This window comes from Coffea arabica, chromosome 1c (assembly GCF_036785885.1).
Source record: "Coffea arabica cultivar ET-39 chromosome 1c, Coffea Arabica ET-39 HiFi, whole genome shotgun sequence".
NCBI classification, from domain to species: Eukaryota; Viridiplantae; Streptophyta; class Magnoliopsida; order Gentianales; family Rubiaceae; genus Coffea; species Coffea arabica.
The window spans coordinates 51,013,307-51,037,416 of record NC_092310.1 but is presented as its reverse complement, the minus strand read 5'-3'; the positions used below and the strand labels follow the sequence as shown (position 1 = coordinate 51,037,416).

At 37.7% G+C, this 24,110-nt stretch overlaps 2 protein-coding genes across 3 annotated transcripts; one reads left to right on the top strand and one right to left on the bottom strand.

Annotated features, from left to right (window-relative positions):
- The first annotated feature begins 7,846 nt into the window (after positions 1-7,846).
- Positions 7,847-14,682, top strand: LOC113726788 (uncharacterized). Of its 2 annotated transcripts, XM_072076185.1 has the most exons (4): positions 7,847-8,151; positions 8,424-10,952; positions 12,932-13,236; positions 14,023-14,682. In XM_072076185.1, the coding sequence occupies exons 2-4, from the start codon at positions 8,485-8,487 to the stop codon at positions 14,361-14,363; spliced, it is 3,114 nt and encodes a 1,037-aa protein (XP_071932286.1). In that variant the 5' UTR covers positions 7,847-8,151; positions 8,424-8,484; the 3' UTR covers positions 14,364-14,682. The 2 variants fall into 2 exon arrangements, with proteins under 2 accessions (XP_071932286.1, XP_027106460.2); XM_027250659.2 differs by having other exon boundaries at positions 7,848-10,952.
- Positions 14,683-15,276: 594 nt separating this feature from the next.
- On the bottom strand, positions 15,277-23,123 carry LOC113726779 (pleiotropic drug resistance protein 2-like). The gene is made up of 20 exons (XM_072076178.1): positions 22,468-23,123; positions 22,126-22,246; positions 21,661-21,749; positions 21,426-21,510; positions 21,047-21,337; positions 20,874-20,964; positions 19,730-20,630; positions 19,473-19,633; positions 19,195-19,298; positions 18,927-19,083; positions 18,742-18,819; positions 18,255-18,403; positions 17,795-18,127; positions 17,374-17,664; positions 17,211-17,294; positions 16,980-17,113; positions 16,649-16,876; positions 16,371-16,542; positions 16,002-16,256; positions 15,277-15,854 (listed from the first exon to the last, which is right to left on the bottom strand). The coding sequence occupies exons 1-20, from the start codon at positions 22,842-22,844 to the stop codon at positions 15,582-15,584; spliced, it is 4,374 nt and encodes a 1,457-aa protein (XP_071932279.1). The 5' UTR covers positions 22,845-23,123; the 3' UTR covers positions 15,277-15,581.
- Positions 23,124-24,110: the final 987 nt, after the last annotated feature.

Sequence of the window (24,110 nt, the reverse complement as noted above, 5' to 3'; positions counted from 1 at the left end):
AAATGACCATAGTGCCCAGGATAGATTACAACAAGAACGTTGAGACATTTTCTTTATGCTTCTAGGAAAAAGAAAGTTGCTGCTTTCAGAATTAGGGCCTGCCTAATCATTGATAAGCATCTTCCAAAACAGCCCTTTTCCTTGATAATTTCTCAGCCAAACATGAAACTTAGAGATCTTTCTGGTAAAACAACCGTTTTCCAAAGTAGGTATCTTGGCTAACTCATCTAACTACTGCAGTTCATCTACAGAAACTGGAAAATTTGAACCAAATGCACTTTATACTGCAATATCCAGAGTTACCTTCCTTATATTGACTATTTAGTGACCCTCGTTAGAATTTCTTATTCCATCTAAAAACTATTATATAATCATTATATAAGCTTTTAATTAAACAATTGAGGGTCCTCCAAAAACGTAGGAAAATTAGTACTACCATGTTTGATTTAATTAATGCATGCTGTAACAAGAAAGGATACTGAATGCAGTTTATAAATTGTTTGTATCCACTTAAATAATTTAGTGTTCAGTGATAGAAGACTTATTTGGGAATGCAATAATGTTTGGCACGGATGTGCAATTTTTTAAAGAGTGTTGATGGTTAGGGCTCACCTACACTGAAATAGATAAAAGTGAGAGCCTTAGAGGCCAAGAATGTGTAGGAGAGAAGTGAAAATTTGTAGCTCACTTTATCAGGCATCATTACCTTCCAACTTAGCTGGGGCTTGTACAAGAATCTCCAGCACCTTTCCCATTTTCTGCTTTCATATCCCACTTCATTTTGTATCCCAGTTCAAAATTTTCCCTAAGAGATGCTTGCTTGTACCAAAATTTGTTTGTAAGTTGTAAATCCATATTGGTATTGGCTATAGTTAATTTTGGCTTTAATGATAAAGTTTCCCTCCAATTTCCTCGTGGAGCTACTATATAAGAATATCTGATCTTGTTCAAATTAAGTTTCTCGTCAGCAAGAACAAATGATACAGTTTTTTCTTTTTCCTCATTTAAGCTTTTCTTTTGAGGTGGAGACAGGTTTGATCAGTTGTCTAACGTAGACTGAATGCCTATTTTATTCAACACAGCAAAAGTTAAAAGATTGTGTACTCCTTAATTAGATTATGCACCCCATAGAGAACTTTTTGCATAATGGCCAATTGTATGAATTAACTTCTACTTTGCAATCTTAACGTCTATGGAGTGAATGATTAGTCTGTTTCTTCAGGCCCACCTCGACTTTTTACACAAATGTTTTCCTGCTTGGCTGCTTCAGAAAATTCCTTGATTGCATGCAATCCAAAATTTGATGGTGATGGAGCAGCAGAAAATCCTTTTATGACATTTTCGATTCAACCAACATTCCCGTGCACCTTTTGACTGCTCAAAAACTGTACCAAAATTTCATGTGATTTGCAACGTTTATTAGGATGTGATGTTTGATTTAGCAACAATTTATACCGTCTATGCAGCAGATTTGGATTTACAGAATTTGCACATTCAATTGGTGGGACAATCTGATTATATTCTTTCAACCGTATTTTTTGTACACTCGATCGAATATGTGTATATTTACAGGGTGAGATGTACTTTTTTTTTTTTGTTTTTAGGTAACACTTTTTTCAACGGATGCCTATACAATAATGTCCCAGATTACTTGGACCTGAGTTTCTTATTAACTTTGTTGCAACATTGTTGGCATAGTTTGACGCCTCTTTTTTTTGCAGGTCCCATGTCATAATGAGAGTTCCTTGTACAGGGTTCTCAGAGCCACAAGAACTGGAAGCGGTAAGCTAAGGCCAGTTCAGTCCAGCAAATTCCACTAGGATTCTTGGTTGGGCTATGTTCAACTTGATCCGAGTTTTTTTTTTCTTTTTAAGGAAAAAGTTCGGATGGGTTGGGTTCCGATTATCACTGTGGATCAGAACATGCCTTCAGGACCATAGGTCGCTTACAAGGTCGTCCACCAACACAGTCCGGGTTTGCTTTTAGTTTAACTAGTCCATCTTGCATCATTTGTCGCTTTTCCTCTGTATCTTTTGTTTACTACTTGAATCCAATAAAAGCTGCTTTCTCTACCTAAGAGTAATTAAATCCCATCCCCCTCTATCTGTCATTATGTCATTGATTCCTTGCCAGCTTCTCTAATGTAGTAGCCTATAGCCTTTTGGTGTGCAACATATGAAAAATAAAATGTGATTGGAGTGTAAGTTTGGTTATCAAAGGTGTAGGACCATTGAAAGTTTGAAACTAGATGGCTGGATGATTTTAAAACCATGTAGTTTGTAGCCTGTACACTTATTGAGAATCAAGATATCTAGATTGATAAGGGGTTTGTCCAATCGGAGATTAGTCTTCTTTCTTTCTTCTTGAGCAAATCAAGGTAAAGATAACACAAGAATTCTAACCACCCCCACCCTCCCGGGGCGAAAAAAAAGGTTATGCAGGGTAACTTCTGGGCTTTATTTCATATTTGCCAAGATTAAGAAAGAAAGACGTCTTCTATTAAACTTAGGATTAACCAAAACCCAAAACGTTTGCCAAAACCAAAACAGATTAGGACTTTCTAATCAAACGTGGGATTAACCAACACCGAAGACGTTTGCCAAAACCAAAACAGAATAGGATTCTGCACCAAAACAGAATAGGGTTCGGTAAATGTAAGCTATATATGTGTGTGTGCACAGCGTTGTTGATTTGACCTGCTAATCATTATTCATTGCTTATTAAAGGAGTCCGTCATCAATAATTCTGCAGCAAGAAGACTTGAACACCATTGCTATCCGCAAAACGAAGTTCAAGAAGAAGAAGACTTGAAGAAATAAATCTGTTCAGGGATTATAGTTTCAATAGTCAGCATGCAATCTCCTGAAACTATGCAGCGACAGCCAGTTAGTTTTTGCAGCCAAACAAATCCTGACCCTCTCTACTTCAACCGCCTGATGATGGTGCAAGAACGCTACATGCAAGAAAATCGTCCTCACAACCTCCAATCAGCCTGGGACGATGATGATCATCCAGAGTACTACTCAACACCTCGGGTGGATTCCGAATATGGGCGAGAAAACATTCAACCTCGTTTGGAGGATGAGGTTCAAAGGGAAAATTATCCCGCTGAGGATAACCATGTTGAAGAAGAAGAATCCGATGATGATCAGCCACAGCCACAGCCACAGCCACTAGTAGTTCTCTTTATGATGGGTGATGAAGAAGAGTTGGCTAATTTGGATGGAGAGTTCATCAGGATTTCAGAGATATCTTTCCTGGAAGCATCGGAAAGATCTGGCCAATATAGCAATTTGAATGAAGAAACCATATTGAAGAATCTCAGGACCAGACAATATCGAACATCGGCTGATCGTGATGGAGATGAAACGGGTGATATTTGTGTTGTCTGCCAAAGTGGATTCGAAGACGAGGAGATAATTGCAAAACTTGGATGCGGACATGAATACCATTCTGATTGCGTCAACAGATGGTTGCAGCATAGGAACGTTTGTCCAATCTGCAAGCGCACGGCGATTGAAGAAGACAGCAGCTAAGAAGGCTACAGTTCTTTGTACGATTTGGGGTAGTCTTTATATTCAGCCTTGGAATTCCTGCAGCTTCTTTGTACGGAATTTAGAAATATTGTAATGAATTTCCAACTCTGGATTTGTCAAACTGATTATTGGAATTCCTACTTCTTTGTGCAGAATTTAAAAAAGATTTTGAATTTCCAATTACGTATTTGTAAAACAGATTATTATTTTGGAGGTAATAAAACCTCATTGTCCTGATTAGCGTGACAGTAGTTAAACTTTGTCCTCGTTTTAACTTTGAAGTTCATCTTGGTATTTGATTCTAACAGAAATTATTTAGGCTGACCATACTTTTACTGTTGGTTAATTGCTTCTACATTAAAGGTGGTTAGGTCTAGTTTTCCACTTCTTGAAGCAAGTGAACCAATTGAAGAGTATTGCAACAACTGAGTGAGCCTGTCAATCATGTTCCCATATTTTGGTTAATACAACAATTGCAAGCTTGATAGATTCAACATGGGAATAGATATTGTCGTTCAATGTTTACACCTGTCCATGTATTTTGAATTAACACTAGATTTTGTTAGCTATAGCTTGAGGTGAAGCCTGTAACTGAAAACTAGAAAGTATATTGCCAAGTCAAGATTTTAGGTAGCATCAAGCACCTAATGGTTTTGTGAAAATAAAAGGCAAACTTAGAACTGAAAAAATAACCTCTTTTTAGTGCAAGTGCATAATTTTCCATACAGTACTGATGTCCATTGGTTGTGCCAACTTAGTTGGTTGGGAAAATATGTGGATTTCTTGATTCATTATTATGCTTGGATTGTAGTTTTCTAACGAAAATTTTTTTACATTTTTCGTGAACACATTTCTCGATCATTTTTTTAACATACATACATCAAATTGTTGCGCTACATTTTTTATAAAAATTCTAAAAAAAAAAAAAAAAAAAAGAGCAATCCGAACGGGACTACCAAAAGAATAAGTTGATATGTGACCGGCCAATCATAAAATTAAGTAGTTCAATTTGGTTGTGGTAATTAATAATTGTATAGAAAATCACTACTTCACCACCTATGATGAGATTATCCCCATTTTGTGAAAAAACTTTAGTTCATGTTTCACGGTCAATTTTTTTCCCACAGTTCTTAAAAATTTTATTGCCTTATGTCTCAAAAATTCAGTTTAGCAGAATAACCAATTAATTTTAAACCAAAAAAAAAAAGATGTGTAGCCTAAGTAAAATTGCATTGAAAAACTGATTTAATCGTTATTCTCTGATTCATTCAAAGAAAATAATTAGAACCAAGCAGGACTTGAAAATGCAATGTTATAAATAGAAAACTTACGCGAGGGGAAGCCATGGATCCGTGGCTTCTATAATTGCCAGCACCAATTGTATATACAATTGATAGTTGTTTAAGGCACACTCTAACATATGTGCAGTTAACGAAAATATATATATATCAATCAAAATTATCCCTTTAAAAAGCTATTTTTTATGACTTTAATGGGTCAAATTCCATCATAATGCACATGCATATAGAAAGATGATGGAAGTGGAGCAAAATCGGTGTAAGTCACAGAGAAAAATTTTAAGAAAAGAAAGAATACGATTTTGAAACTAGAAAAAAGTCAAAAACCTAGAATCCTCCGAAGTTCTAAGAGTAGGCTTTATTGAGATTTGAAAATTCCTAGAATTAGTATTTCATCCTTAAACTTTTTGTTGGTGACGATTTAATCCCTAACTTTTATTTCTAATCAATTTGATACTTGAACTTATTTTGCCATACTAATTGAGGATCTCTATGATGGCACCACTACTTAAAACCGATTTGATTCTTAATTGACTAATTAAACAGGGGTATTATGGAAACATCACTCATGATATTGTAATAAAACAAGTAAATCGTGTTAAAAATACCAGATCAAACTTTTAGATCATATAAAAAATTATCAGATAAAACTTTTTTAAAATTTAATCTTGTGATTTTTTATATGATTTACTTGATTTATTTATGGCCTTGTGAGTGATATTTCCAAAATATTCCTGTTTAGTTGATTAATTAGGAATCAGACCAGTTTTAGGTGGTGGTGTCGCTACGAAACTCCTTAATTAGAATCGCAAAATAAATTTACGTATCAAATTGGGTATGAATAAATGTTAGAAACTAAATTGACACAAGTAAAAAAATTTATGGGCCGAATTGGCCTCAAGAATTCATAACCTCCTTTTTAAGGAAATAAGAAAAAGGATAATTTGCCTCAAGGGAGGTTTCTGACAATTTCACTCACCTTTCTTCAGGTTTAAATAATTACACTAACCTCCCTTCATGTAATAAAATGACTATAATATCTTTCACTTATAAATAATTCCTACAAACAAAAATTTTACAATTACAACTAGTCTTTTATTCTAAAACAACTGCTGTTACATAAACTAAACTCTTGTTCTACTCATTCTTTTACTTTCTTTCCCCTACATCTCTTTTTTTTTTTGCAAAAAGACCCATTCTCTCTTTTTTGTTTTCTTTTTTTTATAAGTATTATTGAATTGAAATTACAAAATGACAAGTTGCCAGATCATATTTGTTGTCAAACTAAATGAAAGTGAAAAAGATGGCAGTGATATAGAATACTTACAAGAAAATAAAAATGATAACTAAAAAGGGAATGTGGATTAAAGAAAATTACGATATTATACCAATTGTATAAAAAAGAATTTTGAGATATAAAAACAATAATTAGATTTGCTGAGAGACATGGGATGTGGTCTCTAGTATTGCTTTTGGTTGCTCCACATTGATATTCTTGGTAGGTTACATTATTTTAGTAACAAAAAGGTTGAATAGTGACATTGGTCAATTGAAACAATGAATTAGGCAAAAAAAAAATGAGGCTAAATATTAGCTTGAATGTGGACTTTAATTGTCACATTTGATTTGCATGGGAAGTTTTAGGGCGGCAATTGTAGGCTGTCAAATGTAAGAATATGGGAATTAAGATGAAGTAGTTTATTGAGTTCGTTAAGGTGGTGGTTATGTCGTTTACAATAGTTACAATGTGCAAGAATTTATTAGTTTGTTTTTCCCCTTCTAAGCAACAAAGGGGTATTTTTGGATTTTTGAGGAGAAAATTAGTATATTGGGTTTATATTATTACTGAAATGCTAATCATAGGGGAGATAGTGTAATTTTTTAAACTAATAGGGAACTTCTTGCAATAATAAAAAACCTTAGGGGAGGTTTCTGAAATTATCCCAAAAAGAAATCCGTAACCGAACAAGAAATTTGTCAAATTGGTCCCTAACATTTTCACAAAAAAACTTTTTTAGTCCCTAACATTTAAAATCAGTCAGAATAGTTCCTAACATATAAATTATGAGCCAGTTTGGTACTAATGCTCGTATTTGTTCTTTTTTCCTATTAAAAATAGCACACCAACATAATTTCAAAGACAAAATCGGAAACATTCGTTAATCCATAATTTTCCATCATTCTCTTTCTTTCTAATGGTTTTCGCCATTTTGCAACATAAAAGAGGGGAGTATGGTTGTTTACATCCCCAAGGTAAGGCAAAATTGGGTTCTTACTCACCATTGCTTTGGTAGCGTCCACATCTGCAGCAAAGGTCGCGTGATGAAGAGTAGTTCGGCCAAGTTGGTGTACGGCTTCAAGCTGCTTCTTAGCTAACTCCTTCACAAGCTTCTGTACAAATTTTGACTGGCCACAGCTAGCTGCCACATGAAGGGCTATCATGCGAAGGTTGGAGATTTTTGCTATCTTTGCATTTTGATTGGAACGAAATTGGCAACTAGCTTCTTTCCAATCTCCTTCCATTGCTGCTGTAGAGTTTTGGGAGTTTGGTTGTATCAACTTTAACAATTTGCTGACTCCCTTCTCTTGCTGCTTCGCAGACAAATCCCAATGTCTCGGGATTTAAGCAAAAAGAAGAATGGAAACTGTAGATGGAATTCAAGAATAAGCAAAAAGAAGAAATTGTGAAGTAGCAGTAGGCTGAGAACCAATTGAAGAAGCGGTGGAAGAGTTTGAGGGATGCAAAATTATGGATTAACGAATGTCTCCAATTTTGCCCTTGAAATTGTGTCAGTGTGCTATTTTTAACCGGAAAAAAAGCAAATACAAGCAGTAGGACCAAATTGGCTCATAATTTGTATGTTAGGAACTATTCTGACTGATTTTAAATGGTAGGGACTAAAAAAGTTTATTGTGAAAATGTTAGGGACCAATTTAGCAAATTTTCCAAAAAAATTATATAGTTGACTAATTGGACAAGTAGAAAGGCAACACGTGTACATAAATAGCCCACTCCAACTCCTCCTCCCCCACACCACCGGGCCACGACCACCAGCAGCGGCTATCCAAGCTATCAAATTCTGCAAAGCCAAAAAAAGCGCTCTCAAATTCGCCGGCTACAATCCAAATTTTGCCGATGATTTGAAGAATTTCCTTTTTCTGCTTCCATTGATTCATCACTGGATTACAACTTTATAGCTAAATTCCCCACAAAAACCAAACAATTTCAAGCTACAGAAATGATTTCTACTTATTCCTCTTCTGCGATTTGTACTGGCTCCTTTTGCTTCTCTAATCAGAATCCTCCAATTCAAGAGGTCCGAAAATCTACTATTTCTACTGTTTAAACTAATTTAGTTGTATTTGCAGTCCGGTTTCGCGAAATTCGCTCCCTTTTTTTTTTGTCTCCTTTTCTATTTTCTAGGGCTCATTGTTTGTTATCGGTCGCAAAAGAGAAAGAAAAATGAAAAGGAAAAACTGTTTAGCACATGGATTGTCGTTGTAGACTTGGGTGTTTGTCTTTTATTAGGGTTAGGGTTTTGATGTTTATGATCATTTGCTGATTGCTCGCTGGTCGTTTCACAATTAGACTTGCAAAGCTTTTCGCTTTGATTATCAGTAGCTATTGCTGATTGCTAGGAGAAGGGAAAATGATGAGGGATAGGAGATACGGAGGGGATAGGTTTCGGTCACCAACACCTCCGCCTCGGAGACTATCTCCGCCCCGGCCCCCAGCGAGGTTGCGGGACCACAGATACTCCCCTCCGCCACCACGGAGGCGGCACAATATGGATGTGGAGGATGAGAGACGTGATGGAGGAGGACATTCAAGGAGAGATTATGACAGATACTATGAAAAGAGTTTTGATCGCGGAGGAAGGGAGTATGAGAGGAACTTCAGTCGCGGAGATAGAGGGAATGAGAGGGAATATGACAGGAATTTCAGCCAAGGGGATAGAGACAAGGATAGGAGTTTCAGTTGTGGAGGTGGTGATGGAGATAATGGTAGGAGATTTAGTCGTGGAGATGGGGATGGAGATAACTTTAGGAGTTATAGTCGTGGAGGTGGAGGGATGAGGATATCAGATTACAGTGGTGGTGGTGGAGATAGGGATAGAGTTAGAGATTATGGTGATAGAGAAAGAGATAGAGATGATGGGCGTTCAAGGAGTATGCATCGGTCAAGTGGCAGTGGGGAGTACACACGGCGTGTGTATGAATCCAATGAAAGAACTTCCTCCAAGTTCAGATGGGATTCTCTCTTCAGTGAAACCAGAAAATCAGATGGCTTCAAAAGTTCGTTGGATAATGGGGTTGTTGGCAGTGGAGTAAGGACTGATCTGGAGTACGATTATAAGAGGCATAAGTACTTTGACAAGGGGTATGATGGATTGGTACTTGATTCCAAACCTCTGTTGGTAGAAGGTGAAAGGGGAAGGGATTATTCTAGCTCCACTTATCCTATGAATATCAGCTTCCCAACCAAAAGTTCTGGCCATGTTGATACATTTGGAAGTGGCATGTCAACATCATCACATTATTCAATTAATTGTCTTCACAAAGGTGAAGACTTCCATTTTCACGCCAAGTTTGATTCAGAGAAGTTAGTTAAAGATGGGCCAGTCTTGAGGGATCCATTGGCAAGGGAATCATATAAAGATAAGCCCTTGACCTATTCAAACATGGATACTGATTATATGGTGCCATCATCACGGTTGAAGGATTTTGATCCAGTGCGTCTTGGGAGTTTCAAGGAGGATATCCCACCTGCATTGAGGGATGAACTTCGCCATCCTTCTGGTGGAATTAGAATCTCCACTGGAGTTGAGACTAATTCTATTGGCTATGATGGGCGTCGACAGAAGTCACGAACCAGGTCTCCTGTGGATCATGAAGGGAGATTAAGAGAGTTTAAGAGTTATTCAAGGTCATATCTTGGTGCTGCTGAAGAGAGCCGCATGGACAATGCATACCCTCTAGTTGGCAGCAGCAATGGAGGTGGTACACTTCCCAGGTCAATTGACTCGTATGGAAAGAGTCTTGGCATTGGAGAAGACTACAGGTCACAAGATTCATCAAGGTTGGGCATTTTGGAAGGTGATGAATCCTCTCATCAAGGATATTCTAGAGGGAGCAGGATGCTGGACCACCATCCTGCTTCACTTGGACACCCCATTTCTGACCATTATGATGCACAGCAATCCTTCCATGCAAGAAAGAAGGATGTGGACGATCAAGGTTATGGAAGTGCTCAACCTAAGTATGAAAGGGAAATTTATCATGGCCTCCAAAGTTCCAGAGTAGGAGAGCATGATCATGATCTTGAGATAGCTCGTGGTCCTCGGTCTCATCACAGGCGATCAGATGTATTACCATCTAGAGAATATGATCCACTCTTAGATGATACTGATGGTGGATCTCAGGAGAAATTGGTCTTGGGGAATATGAATTTGTCTAAACCGTCCAAGAACAGGCTCAAGCGGAAACATGCAGAAAAGCAATTCATTCAGCATGGAAGTACGAGTTATGATCTAGTGGATGCCGGTGAACCTTGGGATGATAATGTGGATTCAAACATACCTTCAAGGAGTTTGAAAGTGGGTAACTCCAGATATGGGAAGTCTAGAAGGACATTAAATATGACAGCCCACCGTCAGTCACCCTCTGGCACAAATACATTCTCTTCATCCGTTCATACAAGAAAAACCCAGATTTCTGGCCCTAGAGATATAAAGAAACGGCTTGGGCCAGTTGCTGAGAAAGTTCATGTTTCCCAACGTCTAGCAAAGAAGTACAAGCCTTCACTAAGAAAACGGTTAGGACCTGGTCCTCAAAAGAATCGTGTTACTCTCCCATGGCTGAAGAATCTGAATGCTGCCAATCTGCCAAGAATTCAAGATGGTTCAGTTGGAAGTGATCATGATCAAGGGGAAGATCCCCAGGCAGAAAATGTTACTCCTGCAAAGCCCGAACCTCCTGAAATGTCCGAGGATTTTAAACAGCTGGTGAATATTGCATTCTTCAAGTTTGTCAAACAATTGAATGATACTCCGGCTAAAAGAAGAAAATACAAGGAGCGGGCAATTTCTGGTAGTTTGAAGTGCATCGTGTGCCGCAGGTCTGTGTTTTACATCATGAAATGTTATTACAGATGGAGAAACTCTTTCCTGTCTTTCATTGAACTTTTTCTTGCTCTTATGCTACCATGAAGTATCCTCCTCTGATTTCAATCATCAGCTCATGAGGAAGTGACAAGCAAATGTTTACCAGAATATGTTGCTAGCTCCTGGATTTTGCTGTCCTTTACTGGTCTCATGCTTCCATGACTTCAAAGAGAGTGTGATATGTAGACTTCTGTTCAATATTATGATAGTCCCCTTGGAGATTGGTTTGGAAGAGTTTAAACTTTATGATATTGCTGCTCAAATGGAGGGCTTGTCATGATATTCTTATATTTTTCCGCAGATTGTGATTTTTGACTATATGAGTTACATCAGGTGAACAATTCTCAAGAAAAGAATCATGAGAAAGGAACAGAATAAGGACAAAGATAAAAATTCATTGTCACTTTTTTGAGTGGCTTGGGACAGAAGAATGAAGATGATAAATCTTTTAAATGTGTTGGTTGTGCTATTGGAGCATTAGTTAAATCCTCAGATGTGGCTTTGGTCTGATGGTCTTGGTTTTCTGATATAAGAGTATTGCTGAAAAGGAAGTTATAGTTCTTTCCATAGTTACATGAAGTAATTGTCGGTGTATAGAATTAATTTCAAAAAGGTTTTTCAAGTTATAGGAGAAGAAATCAGCTATCTAGGTGCCTAGTCTAGCTTTATTAGTTTTTGCCTTGAGAGAAGTTTCTTTTGCAATGAAGAGTAGAAGAATTTCTTGTATGAAAGTTTAGGTTGATGAGGATTAGAATCAGTTCTCATGAAGTTTTTGGTTTGGTAGTTGGACTTTATACACATTAGGCTATTTACAATAATGATTGTGTTTTGAAGGCAAATATCAGTCCTTAGGTACTGTTGGGGCCCTTTTTTAGTCTCACCACATTTCCAAGCGATGTAATTAAACATTGAATACGCACTTCACATGGAAGACCTTTCCTGAATATTCTTTTATGCAAATAGTTGTGTATGTCCTTTTTTGCTCTCTCTCTCTCTCTCTCTCTCTCTCTCTCCATACTTAATAATAGAAACTTGTGCTGTTGAAAATTTTGCTTGAAGTTTTTATGCTTCCAAAATGCTTTCACTGGATTGCCTTATGGAAACATGTTTCTTTCCTTAGGCTGAAACATGTTGCTTTCCTTAGGCTGAGAGAAACATAAACTCATTGATATACAGTTGAACACTCCAATAAGAATTAGTAGTCTTATAACTTAAAGTAGCCATACAGTGATGTTGACTTGCTAATTTCAATTTCTTTTGATCATGAAACAGACACTGTTATTTTTTGGATGTCATTTTCCACCGAGTCCTCTAGCTTGTGAGTTTGATGATTAGTGCTGTTAATGTTCACTGAGAAAGATCCTGGTGTAATGTTGCCAAGAGACTAATAATTACACCTGTGGAGGAGTATGTGACTGTGTAAAACATAGGCGTGGTGCGATGGTTTCTTGTTGTTTGATTGTTATTGTCTGTTACAGTACAAAAGAAAGAAAAGAACCTGAACAACAAAGGAACTGAGAAGAGACTTGTGTGAAGATTATTTAGTCACATTGATCTCTTGTGATGCTTTCTTGTTGTTTGATTATGGATGTGTCTGTTGTGGTACCAAAAGAAAGATAATAAAGGAACAGAGAAGAAAACTGGCATGAGAAATGTTTAGATAGTGACATTGATCTCTCATGTCTGCCATTAACCCAACAAAGAATCTAAACAATTTTACTGGCAGAGTATGAGCATAAGCTTTAGGAAAAGGATTTACTTTGGAAATGAGAATCATCATTAGCATCTGCTATCAAGGACGGGACGTTCATTATCTCTAAATAACTCATAGCAATTGAGTCAGTCTTTTATGTATTGTAGATTTGATGTTTTCTGAAGTTGGTCTGCTGATGAATTGCATGATTTTCACTACTTGAGATTTGCTTGCTTGCAGCCAGGAAGAGTTTGTTGGCACAGAGGGTTTGGCAACACATGTATTCACATCTCAAGAAATTGGCTTAAGATCGCGTCACTTGGGTTTTCATAAAGCACTTTGTGCACTTATGGGATGGAAGAGTGCAGAGAAGCCAAATGTTACATGGTCACCTGAAAAGTTGTCTGATGTGGAAAATTTAACACTAAAGGAAGACCTCATTTTGTGGCCTCCAGTGGTGATTATCCACAACAGTACCATTGGAAATAAGAGCCCTGATCAGCAAGTTATTATATCTATTGAAGAATTTGAAACTAAACTAAGAGGTACGTTTCCTTCTCTGAACACGAAACACGATTATAATCAGTCATGACTTTATTACTTTTGTAGGTATTCTGTTATATGCTCTGGTTTTCCTTGCTTTTAGACTTTAAATTTGTCTACTTTAAGTTCATGTTGGCGCTCATGATATGCTTCAAAATCCCATTGTGAGCAATATTCTGGTATATGGTGGCATTGGATGTAACTGTTGCAGGACACAGAATTTCGTTGCTTGAGTTGATTGACGAAGTTACTATTATCTTTTAACTTCCGCTTGTCATCTTTATATTATTTTCAGAAGTATGTCAATTGAAAGTCTCTGTTTGACAATTGTCCTGAATAATTGGACACGTGGCAAGTAAGTTTCCATTACATATGAGGATTTAGTGTTTCAACCACACAGATTGTATAGTTATTCCGTCAAATGTGAGTGCACTTTTTGTGGATGAGTCTGTACCTGGATAAATCCTAAGTGTTCAATGAAGGTATGTCCTTTTGGCCCTGGGATTGCAAATTGTCCGAACAATTGTCAATTCCACAGACCATTTGAAGTGCAGAACTGCGCAAGTTTTTTTGGATGTCGTGTCAGAATTGGCTTTGGTTTGTATTGCTGTATGCCTCTGTTTGTGTCTCTATGTTCAAAATGCTCATCTCCATTTTGCAGCCTTAACAAGGATAGAGTCTTGCATATTCATGAGACTTTCTCACGTTGTACAATGAGATTCATTGGTCTGTTGTCTTCATTTGTCTTATTTCATTTTGTCTTATTCTCCTGTAATTTTTTTCCCCAGAAATGGGCTTTGGAGACGGGACTAAGGTGTACCGTGGAAAACCTGCAAATCAAAGTGTTTTGGTGGTTGAGTTTGCTGGTCGGCTGTCGGGGTTGCAAGAGGCTGAGAGGCTTCACGAGGTTTATGCTGGAAACGATCATGGGAGGGCCGAGTTATTGCGGATCAACCAGAATGGGGAAACAGTATCTGCACCAGTGAACAATATGGAAAATATTCTGTATGGTTACCTGGGGATTGCAGAAGATCTGGATAAGCTGGATTTTGATGCCAAAAGACGTCGTGTCGTGAAGAGCAGGAAAGCAATTAAGGATATTGCAGAGGCTTCCATAAAGACACAATGACGAAGCAATCAAGTGCAGGGATGTTTTAGGGGGTGTGAACGTGTAGTTCAACTCGTTTTCATTCGTTTTGTTGCTTGTCGCCAGTGCTGCTTTCTTATATGCAGTTACTCTTTTTGGGATGATGATGATGATGAGGATGAAAGTTGATGGATCTTTTGACTTGGCAATTTAGAACATCACCTCAAATTGGATGGAACTTTTGGATACTCTAGTTACTATTTTAAGTTTAATCGTGGAGAAAAGGGTCTTTACTGCAAACTTTCTGGTTCATTAACTTATAGTACTCAGATGCTTTCGATTTAGCATTTAACTCTTTGCATTTGCTGTTTCGCTTAGTTTTATGTTTCTTACTTGACAAGTTGGTCGGATGGACGAATTTATCATGAAAACCGGCGGGTTGCGTTTGGGGATCATAATTATAGTACATACGAGTATAATATCTGTTTGTACGTATAATTTGTTTTAAAAACAATAATGTGTATTTTAAATATTTCAAAAATACTCTAAAAATATTTACATTTGTTGAACTAATTGTATGAAGCACATTATAAATTTTTAACGTATTATACTTCAATTTTTTTGGAAAAATTTTCAAATTTAGGTAAAACTAATGATATAACTTCTGAATTATATACAAAACAGTAATGACATGTGTTGTATTTTATGCAAATTTACACATTAAAAGAACTAAAATGATAACATTTTAATAAATTTACGTTTCATACACGAGGATAAGAGTTAAAATTAGTACTAATGTAGTAAAATCTATAAGAGTTAAAATTAGTGCCAATGTAGTCGTAAAATCTTTGAAAATTACAGTAATTTTATCCGTACTTTGACTTTTGTAACTTTCAATTATATTCGTATTATTTACCTATGAATTCACATACACACGCGTGTACATAATACATAATTTTGCCAATATTTTTACGCTGAACTTTTAATTATACTCTTGAAAAAAATCATACAATACATACATATTATGTCACATACTATACCCGTCTCGTATTATACTTGTACCTTTAGGGACTCGTATCATATGAGCCGTTCTTGCAGCTATATTGTGCTCAAATGGGAATATTGGACCATTGGTCGGAGTTTTCTAAAGACACCTATAAACAAAGAGAGAAAGATCGCTGGTCCTGTCTGCTTAGCTACAAAGATATACAGTTGGTCTATAAACCTAAAGAAATACTCTGCATGTGAACTGAGAAGTGATCATCTTCTTTGGAAGTTCAGGAACTTGATGCCATAAGCGAAGACAAAGAAGAAGCAGAGGACCCAACCGACGTGGGCAAAGACCACTGGAATGAGGAAGTCATGGTCATAGCCCAAGTATTCTTTAAGGAATTGGTTGATTGGAACTTTTGTGTCACTACCAGGGACTTCAATACCAGTTGTTCTGTCAGCAATTTGAGATGCAAAAATGCCATAAATTGACCATGCAACAGGAGAGCACCAGTAGTACCACCTCCACCATACTGGAATAAGCTGCAAATTGTTTTAACACAAAATGGTGGTATAGTCAGTCAAGAATTCAATGGAACAGTACAGTACAATTTGGAGCTTCATGTGGTGGAGTGGAGTAAATTGAAAAAATGTATATACGAAGGTAAATATAGCTTAGCATTCACGTACCGGACGTGGGATGAGAAAACCAGAAAACAGATTCCAGAAACTCAAGAAGAAGGACATGACAATAGCAGCAATTTGATGGCCAGGAGTCAATGCAACAACCATCATCCCGTACATTGAGAAGTAGGCATAGCACATGAAGATGAAGTAGTAGAAATACAAGAACTTCTCGGCAGTCCAGTCGAATCCAATCATCGAGTACAAAAGAAGTGTGTAAACCAGAGTTTGAATTGCAACATAAATAGTTTCAATTGCAACCTGCAATTGTAAGATGCACAAGGGATGTTAGAACTGGAAGGCTTTATTTGATTTGCGAGTAGAAAATGATAATGTGATAAGTAGACAGGCAAAAAAGGGATCTGAATGCTTCACCTGAGCAAATGCGTAAGGCAACTCAGAGTACATTCCTGCTGCTCTTTCACGGTAAAAAACTGTTCTCTCAATCGCCACAACAGACTGCACGGCAGAAGCATTGGTAGCTCCAAGGAAAAGAACAGCAGCATAAATAGCTCCGAGTATATTAAGCAAGTCTTGTTGTCTAAATCTGTTAACCGATGCACGGTATTGAAGCTAATGTTAGCATTATGTAACTGAATTGAGTAGGCTCTTTTATCATTCAAGGTTGCGAGATAAGGAAAATTTGGACTTACATTTTAGTTCCTTTGTCCCAAAAGATAACGCCAAACATAATTCCAATGACAACAGTCATGAAGAATCTAATTGCATTATATTGCGAGTTCCTCCAATATGACCAGTGTTGTTTCCAAAAACAAGCCTTGCACTGAACTAAAAAGGACTGAGAGTATTGGGTGGGGAAGTATAGATCCCTGGAACCCGGTTCAGGAGCGCTCAGTTCCTTTATTAACTCCTGATTCCTCCTGGAAACATAAGCGAAGTATCAGGACAATGATCTTGTAGCACATATAGAGGCATTTGATGCTTGAAAACTTTCTACGCTGTATAAGTTAACCCTTCTTTTACCTGTAGAGATCAGAGTTGGCATATATGTCTGCAAAATCGACTTCAAGTTGAGCCTCCATTGCTGAGGTGCTGACATCCAACATCCACGTAGCTGGATTGTAACCCTCTTTTATCTTGGGAACACCAGGTACAGCCTGCAAGTTGGGTAGGATTTCAATTCTAGTGCACAGACACACAATTCTAGTGCACAGACAGTGTGTTTGCAACCAAGCAATAGGAGCAGAACCTCACCTCAAAATATTCAACGAGTTTGTGAGAATGGCGACCAAGAGGTCCAGCATATATCACTTGTCCTCCTCTCTTCATCAAGAGTAGCTGCAGGTATAAGAATGGTGTTAAAAAATGCAGAGTGCCCAAAAATATCTAGTGTAAGAAAAATGACAATTAAGTGTACCTCGTCAAAAGCTTCAAATATATCAATGCTTGGTTGGTGAATTGTGCAGACCACAGTTCTACCAGTATCCACTGTATTTCTGACAGTACGCATGACAATTGCAGCAGCTCTAGCATCAAGTCCTGAAGTGGGCTCATCCATAAAGATGATGGAAGGATTAGCAACTAATTCAACAGCAATTGTAAGTCTCTTTCTCTGCTCGGTTGAAAGGCCGTCCACTCCTGGAAGTCCAACAAGAGCGTCCCTCAGAGCATTGAGCTCAACCAAGTCCATGACTTCTTGAACAAACATCTGTAGTAAGAAAGAAAATGAAACTTCAGCAAATTACATACAAAGCGTTGTTGATTTAAAGGCATGCACATTAATGCACTACGTTTATCAATGAGTCAAAGGTCATAATTCTAGTAATTACTATGCTTACCTTTCGAGTTTCTGTCTTTACATCAGAAGCAAGCCGCAGCCAGGCAGAATAGAGGAGCGATTCATAAACAGTTACATAAGGTGAGTGTATATCATTCTGCTCACAGTAACCACTAACTCGGGCAAAAGTTTCTTGGTTCTTTGGGTAGCCTGAAATGCTTATGCTTCCTTCAATGTAGCCACCTGTCTTTCTACCTGCTAAGACATCCATCAATGTGGTCTTTCCAGCACCACTGACACCCACCAGTGCTGTTAAAACGCCAGGCCTGAAAGCACCACTAACATCTCTCAAAAGTTGCAATCTATCTTCTTCAATCCCTTGTGACTTCATTTCCTGATATGAATCAAATTTCCAAGTTAGAAAAATAATAACAATATTATGTTTGTTTCCGAGAGTCTGACCACAGAAATGAGATGTGGGCAATTTCACAAAATTAAGGACAGGGATGGACGAGACTTACTGCAGGCATGTCCACGTAGTACTTCACATGATCGAATGCAAGTGAGAGTGGTTGGAAGGGCAAAACCATTCCTCTAGTTGCTTGATTGTTTGTTGCACTAACCATTGAGTTGCCATTTGCCTGAGAATTTCTTACACCCATTTGAATTCCTGTAGCAATGACAGCGTATGAGAAACGCATTTTTTTGGTCCTGAATTATTTTTAATAACTGAAAGCCTTGAAAAGAGGAATTTATTCAGTGGTACACTTAATTGTCATTTTTACAAAAAAATTAGATGACAAAAGGCTATAGATGACAATTAAGGTGTTCACATCAGTTACCATATTTTACAGTTTAAGAAGCAAAAGAATTTTTGATACTTTCTTTCGTTTGTATCATTGTCAAAAACATGGATGTTATTAAAGGGAATAGGCTAAGAATTTAACACTCCAAGCTTAAAAATAGTTTAATAGACCACAAAAAGGAGTAGTTTAATAGACCACAAACCTGCAGAATTGGATGCTTCATTTCTAGTCTTTTTCTCATCATCGTCCTCAACAAGAACAGCTTTAGTATCTCCAATTGCTGATAATTAAGTCGATATCACGTATTAAAACATGAACTTCTTGTATCATATAGTATAGAATAATAGATGACAAATGTTAGGTAACATGGTGGACTTTTGTACTCACGATTTAAAAATGTCAATGCTCCAATAAAAAGAACATTGAACAACAAGGAGAACGCGAAAAGAGCTCCTACACCAATCCAGTACCAAGTTTCAGTGGTAAATAGACCTCTGTCCTTTAGAAGTGTCTTTCCAACTGTAGGTTCAGAGCCATTGGAGGGCTGCAGAATGAAAATTAAGAACCACGGTCAAAATCAATATAGAGTATCCTCTAGCTTTACAGATCTTGGAAAGAATGTACACATTTAGAGGCAATTATCAGGAGGTCTTACGTTGCTCCATCTTTCAGAAAGAAACTCGTTGATGGCAATGGCATTTTGTCCATACATCATAGGAGAAACATAGTAACCCCATATCATCCAATTCTTGATGTCATCTGTGAATTACATTTCCATAAAATTGGTTAGCAATTCAATTGTATTGCTACAAATAAAGCAGCCAATACAGATCCAAGCATGGAGCAACTGATTTTCCGCAACCAACAATATGTATATCTAGACTACAAAATGTCAATGCCGGAAATTGTGGTATATCTAAATCATGCTTTCACCTTTTGCAACAATGAAGCCTCCTAGAATAAAGACCAACAACAAGGTGAAGGTTCCAAGCGTGTTTGCTACAACTTGTGCTCTTCCAGCTGCAGCAATGAAACGAAACAAAGAGAGAGCCATCTGATGGATGCCAATGAATGCCAAGAGCTGTTTGAAGAACCTGATACATTGAAGATAAAAATAAAGAAAAGCCTTATTAGATGTCTGCCAAGAATTGACTAAAAGCTTCAACGAAATTGCATGAACTTGAACTTACCTGGCTGCAGAAGGCGCAAAACCAATGGTGTAATACGTGAAAATGATCCATATTACGGACTCCATGACTGAAATGGGAATACGGAGGACCCAAATTGGCAGAGCAAATGCCCAAGCTGGGTAGAACAAACAGTCCCTCTGCTTGAAAAAAACAGGAAGCCTGAAAACTGTCATGGCCAGCTCAGCCATTCCATTGAACATCACATTGATAAGACTGAAAAACAATGCTCCCCAAAACCTAGCAGCATCATTCACGTGACCAGTTTTCATTTCTGTTCTTAAAAACACCGTCAGGGCAATTAAGGCCATGATAGTGATTTGTGTTGTTTTAAATATGAAAACAAAAGCACTCCGCTTCATGAGCAGCCATTCACGATCAAAGCATGCCCTGAAGAGCTCCCAATTCGAAATTCCATACTTCTCTTTAACCAATGCTGCAGGGTGGGTTCTGGCCTTATCATAAGGAACTCTAAGGTCTGCTGTAAGTCGTTGTCCTACATGGAAGGAATTGAACGCATTTGCGAAATCCTCTGAAGAGACATATCTAAAAGGCTGGTTTTTTCTGTACCAATACTGCTGTTGGTCCTTCTTTGAGGTAACCTCCTGCAGAAAGTCTGCAATTCCTTTCCTTTCAGGACATTTAAATCCCATGTACTCGAAGAACTCAAGAATATTCTCACGTGGACCCTGATAGACAATGCGCCCATCAGAAAGTAGGATGACATCATCAAAAAGATTGAATGTCTCGGGCGCTGGCTGTAAGAGAGAGATGACCATGGTTATATCATTAATATGAACCATCTGTCTCATGAACTTCACTATTTGGAAAGTGGTGGAACTGTCCAGTCCTGTTGATATTTCATCCATGAAAAATGCTTTTGCTGGTCCTACCAACATTTCAGCTGCATTCGACACAATCACAACGTCAGTCCAGACGATTTGATGCGTGAAGAAAAATCACTCAAAACTAAAAGATGATAAGCCTGTTTACACTGCAAAATGTCAATTCAAAACATAGTAGTGTATCTTTCTTCTAATTGAAAAGCATAATGAATCGGGAGCTGCACATTAGAATTTTATTCAAATATGTAACACTTGAATCGTTATATACTGCCTAGAGCTTTCGGTAATTGATGCGTGCATACCAGTAGTAACACGCTTCTTCTGACCACCAGAAATGCCTCTTCTCATGTCATCTCCCACCATAATATCAGCACAAATGTCCAATCCAAGAATCTGTTGGAACATGATGAGCACATTAGTCTTGTCTGAATGACATCATAATCCCCAAAGAAAAAAAGGGTTCTGAGGAACGGACCTTCAGCACATAATCAGTAATCAAGCTGGTTTCCTGTCCCGCCATGGCTGTGGCTTTCATGAACGCATCAATCTCAGGATCTGGTTTAATACCTGCTTCTCTCTCCCTTCTTGACAACTCCACCAGCATATCATATCTGGTTCCTACTCCCAAGCATCTACCAGCAAAATCCATTGTCTCACGTACTGTCATTTCACCATAATGAAGATCATGCTGGCTGATATAAGCACTTGTTCTCTGAGGAACAAATTCATGGAATTCATGACCACAGTAGGTGATTTTTCCAGTGACCTGTTCATTCACTTACAATCAGCAACTCATCAAGAATGACAAATAACGAAAACGTCTAAAAGGAAAGGGGTGGGGGGAGGGGACATACTCTCAGATCATCGTCAGCTTTGCCTGCCAAAGCTTTGAGTAAGGTAGTTTTTCCTGAACCGGGAGGCCCAAGCAGTAGTGTCATCCTGAAAAAGCAGTAAATTTCAAGCAGAAGTGTAAGAACATGATGGAAGAGCTAATCTTAAAATTTAGATTAAAAGACAATACCCAAGAGTTAGATAAACTAGTTTAAAAAAAAAAAAAAGAGTTCTAATTAGAAATTCTGAGAAGCATACCTTGTTGGTCTAACAATTCCACTGACACCTTCAAGAATTCTAACAACTCTTTTCTTTGATTGAGCAAGTCCAATCAATCCAATAGCAGCCTAATCAAACATAAAAATGAATGGAATAATACTTCAGAACTAGGATACAGCAATTATCGGACAAAAAAATAAATTCTGGAAAAGAACCATAACAGGACGCTTAAATGTAAAACCCCTCAATCTTTCTACTTCAGAAACTGTATAAAAAGCTCTATCTTCCCTATTTCAACCATTTCCCTATGTTCCCCTTGATAAGATTATTAACGAAAATTGCAGTTCTTCGACGTAGTGGATCTAATTAAGCATTCACCGTTATTTACCAATAAAACTAACACCGGAGAATTAAGAAACTTAAGTTGTGGGAAATCCCATTCAACTAAATATTAGTTCCATGAACTGTGTCAAGACGCACGGGAGGAACAGAACAGCTAATCACCTCAAGCGTGTTGAGGGTGGAGTTCCACAGAGTTGGAAGTGCTCTGGTGCCAACATATGCATCTCCCTCTATAGATAAATTCTGGAATCTCACTTCAATCTTTGGAATCTCAATACCCACCCTGCACTCGACCAAACAAGTCAAAACATTAGTTATCTCCAAATCCCAACAAAAGCTGCTGTCAAAAACCTTCACAAGATTGTTCTGATCATCATATAAAAGCATCCAAAGAGGAAACCTATTAAGTTCCAAAATTGTGAAGCCCACAGCTAATTGTAACATCATTTTTTTTTACAGTAATCAAAGAGATGACAATAGCAAGATAGCTGAGAGAACATTCACCTGTCAGTTCGATCTCGGAGTCTTGTAAGGAACCTCTCATTGTCATCTTCAACAACTTTAAGAATACTATCCATTAACTGCTTCTTATCCTGAGCACCAAGATGAGTAACATCAACCTCATTTGAGATCACTCTTCCATTACTCACCACTTGCTTAAGCATCCCTTTTCTCATCCTATCATAAGTAGGCAGCCTCTCAATAGCAGCCCACTTGAGCTCCTCTTCATCATCCACCATTTCTCTCCTAGTACTATTCCTCGCAAAAATATCAGGTGGACCTTGCCAAATCTCCCTCACACTCCCCCTCACACTCCCTGACCCCCAACTCCTCCTACTACTCGTCGCCCTCGACAAATCATCCCCTGCAAAAGCAGCCATTGTTTCCAACTCTCGCTGATAACTTCCTTTCCAAGACCCCTTCTTTTCTTTTCTTTTCTTCACCTCAAACTATACAACAAAAATCAGAAATAAAACTCCAGGGACAGAAAACTGCACGCTACAAGACTACCAACAGTGCACAAAGAATGAACGAATTGAATCTTGATTCCCAACTTCTTCGTGTTCAGTCAGTTTCTCTAGCAGCCCTTTTGGCCAAAGGAGAAACTGAGATGTTGTGTTTAACAGACTCTTCGTTTAGAAAGCTATATATATACACACTTAGATAGTCAATGTGGGGTGCTAAGTGCTAACCGTTAAGGTAAGCAATAAAGCAAGAACTCTTCTTTGTTCTGGGCGAATTATAAAATTAAAAAAAAAATTTCGCAAAGCGTTTGAATTCGAGTACTGTATTCATTACTCAAGGCCTGGTCAAAGAGAGGGCACTTCCAGCAGTTAGGTTCCCGCGGTTGAAAATGAAGGAACGTTGAAAATTCAAAAAGGGGCAGCAATTGGTGGTGTGGATTCATAGCGACCACCAGATGACAATGAACGGTAGTGATGTGAGATGTAGGGGAATGGAGTGTGGTGAGGAGTAGGGGAACATTTTGGGTGAGGTTTCTTAACTTGATAATTGCAGAAATTTGTTTAATTGGGCAAAAGTGGTTTTTTGTTGTAATCTTTTGACCAAGTTTGGGAAGCTTCTCTGCGGCTTTAAGTTGTTTATATCATGAAAGCGCGTGCGGGGTGGGGCGTTTCTGTATTGTTAAATTCCTGCGGGATTTTTTTTTTTAAATTTTGTTTCTAGGGTAATATAATGGCTATGAGTATTAATTCTTAATGGGGATCTTTTGTTGTTAGGATTATTGTTTGGACAATAATTTGCTTTGGTGTCTTTAAATGTGAATATTCTCTCTCTTTTCGCTCTTTCTCTCCCTCTCTGTGCGTGTGTGTCTGTGTTAGCTAATTAATCTTCAAGAGAAGGGAAAAATATCAGCAAATAATGGTTTAATCTTTTGTATTTTTTTGGGAATAATTTCTGAATTAATGTTTAATGCACTTTTTACCCTTTTTTTTTTGAGAAGATTACCGGTGATTCTCCACTTATCCCATTAATAATTCAAATCTATTAGTTACAATTAAAATGTCTTAATTTTCCTACCAAGTAGGTTGCAATTTATTGTCTTTATTTTCTTGTTTTGACAAGACCAAGAGATCATGTAACAAGTCAAAACCAATTAGTCTTTCGTTCGACCTTGCAGCATTGCA

Excerpts from the sequence above, each read along its gene's own strand:
- LOC113726788 (XM_072076185.1), top strand. The coding sequence starts at position 8,485 with ATGATGAGGGATAGGAGATACGGAGGGGATAGGTTTCGGTCACCAACA. Across the intron at positions 10,953-12,931 it reads AAGTGCATCGTGTGCCGCAG|CCAGGAAGAGTTTGTTGGCA; the intron begins GTCTGTGTTTTA and ends GCTTGCTTGCAG. Across the intron at positions 13,237-14,022 it reads ATTTGAAACTAAACTAAGAG|AAATGGGCTTTGGAGACGGG; the intron begins GTACGTTTCCTT and ends TTTTTTCCCCAG.
- LOC113726779 (XM_072076178.1), bottom strand. The coding sequence starts at position 22,844 with ATGGCTGCTTTTGCAGGGGATGATTTGTCGAGGGCGACGAGTAGTAGG. Across the intron at positions 19,634-19,729 it reads TTTGCGCCTTCTGCAGCCAG|GTTCTTCAAACAGCTCTTGG; the intron begins GTAAGTTCAAGT and ends TCAATGTATCAG. Across the intron at positions 18,128-18,254 it reads ACTACGTGGACATGCCTGCA|GAAATGAAGTCACAAGGGAT; the intron begins GTAAGTCTCGTC and ends GATTCATATCAG.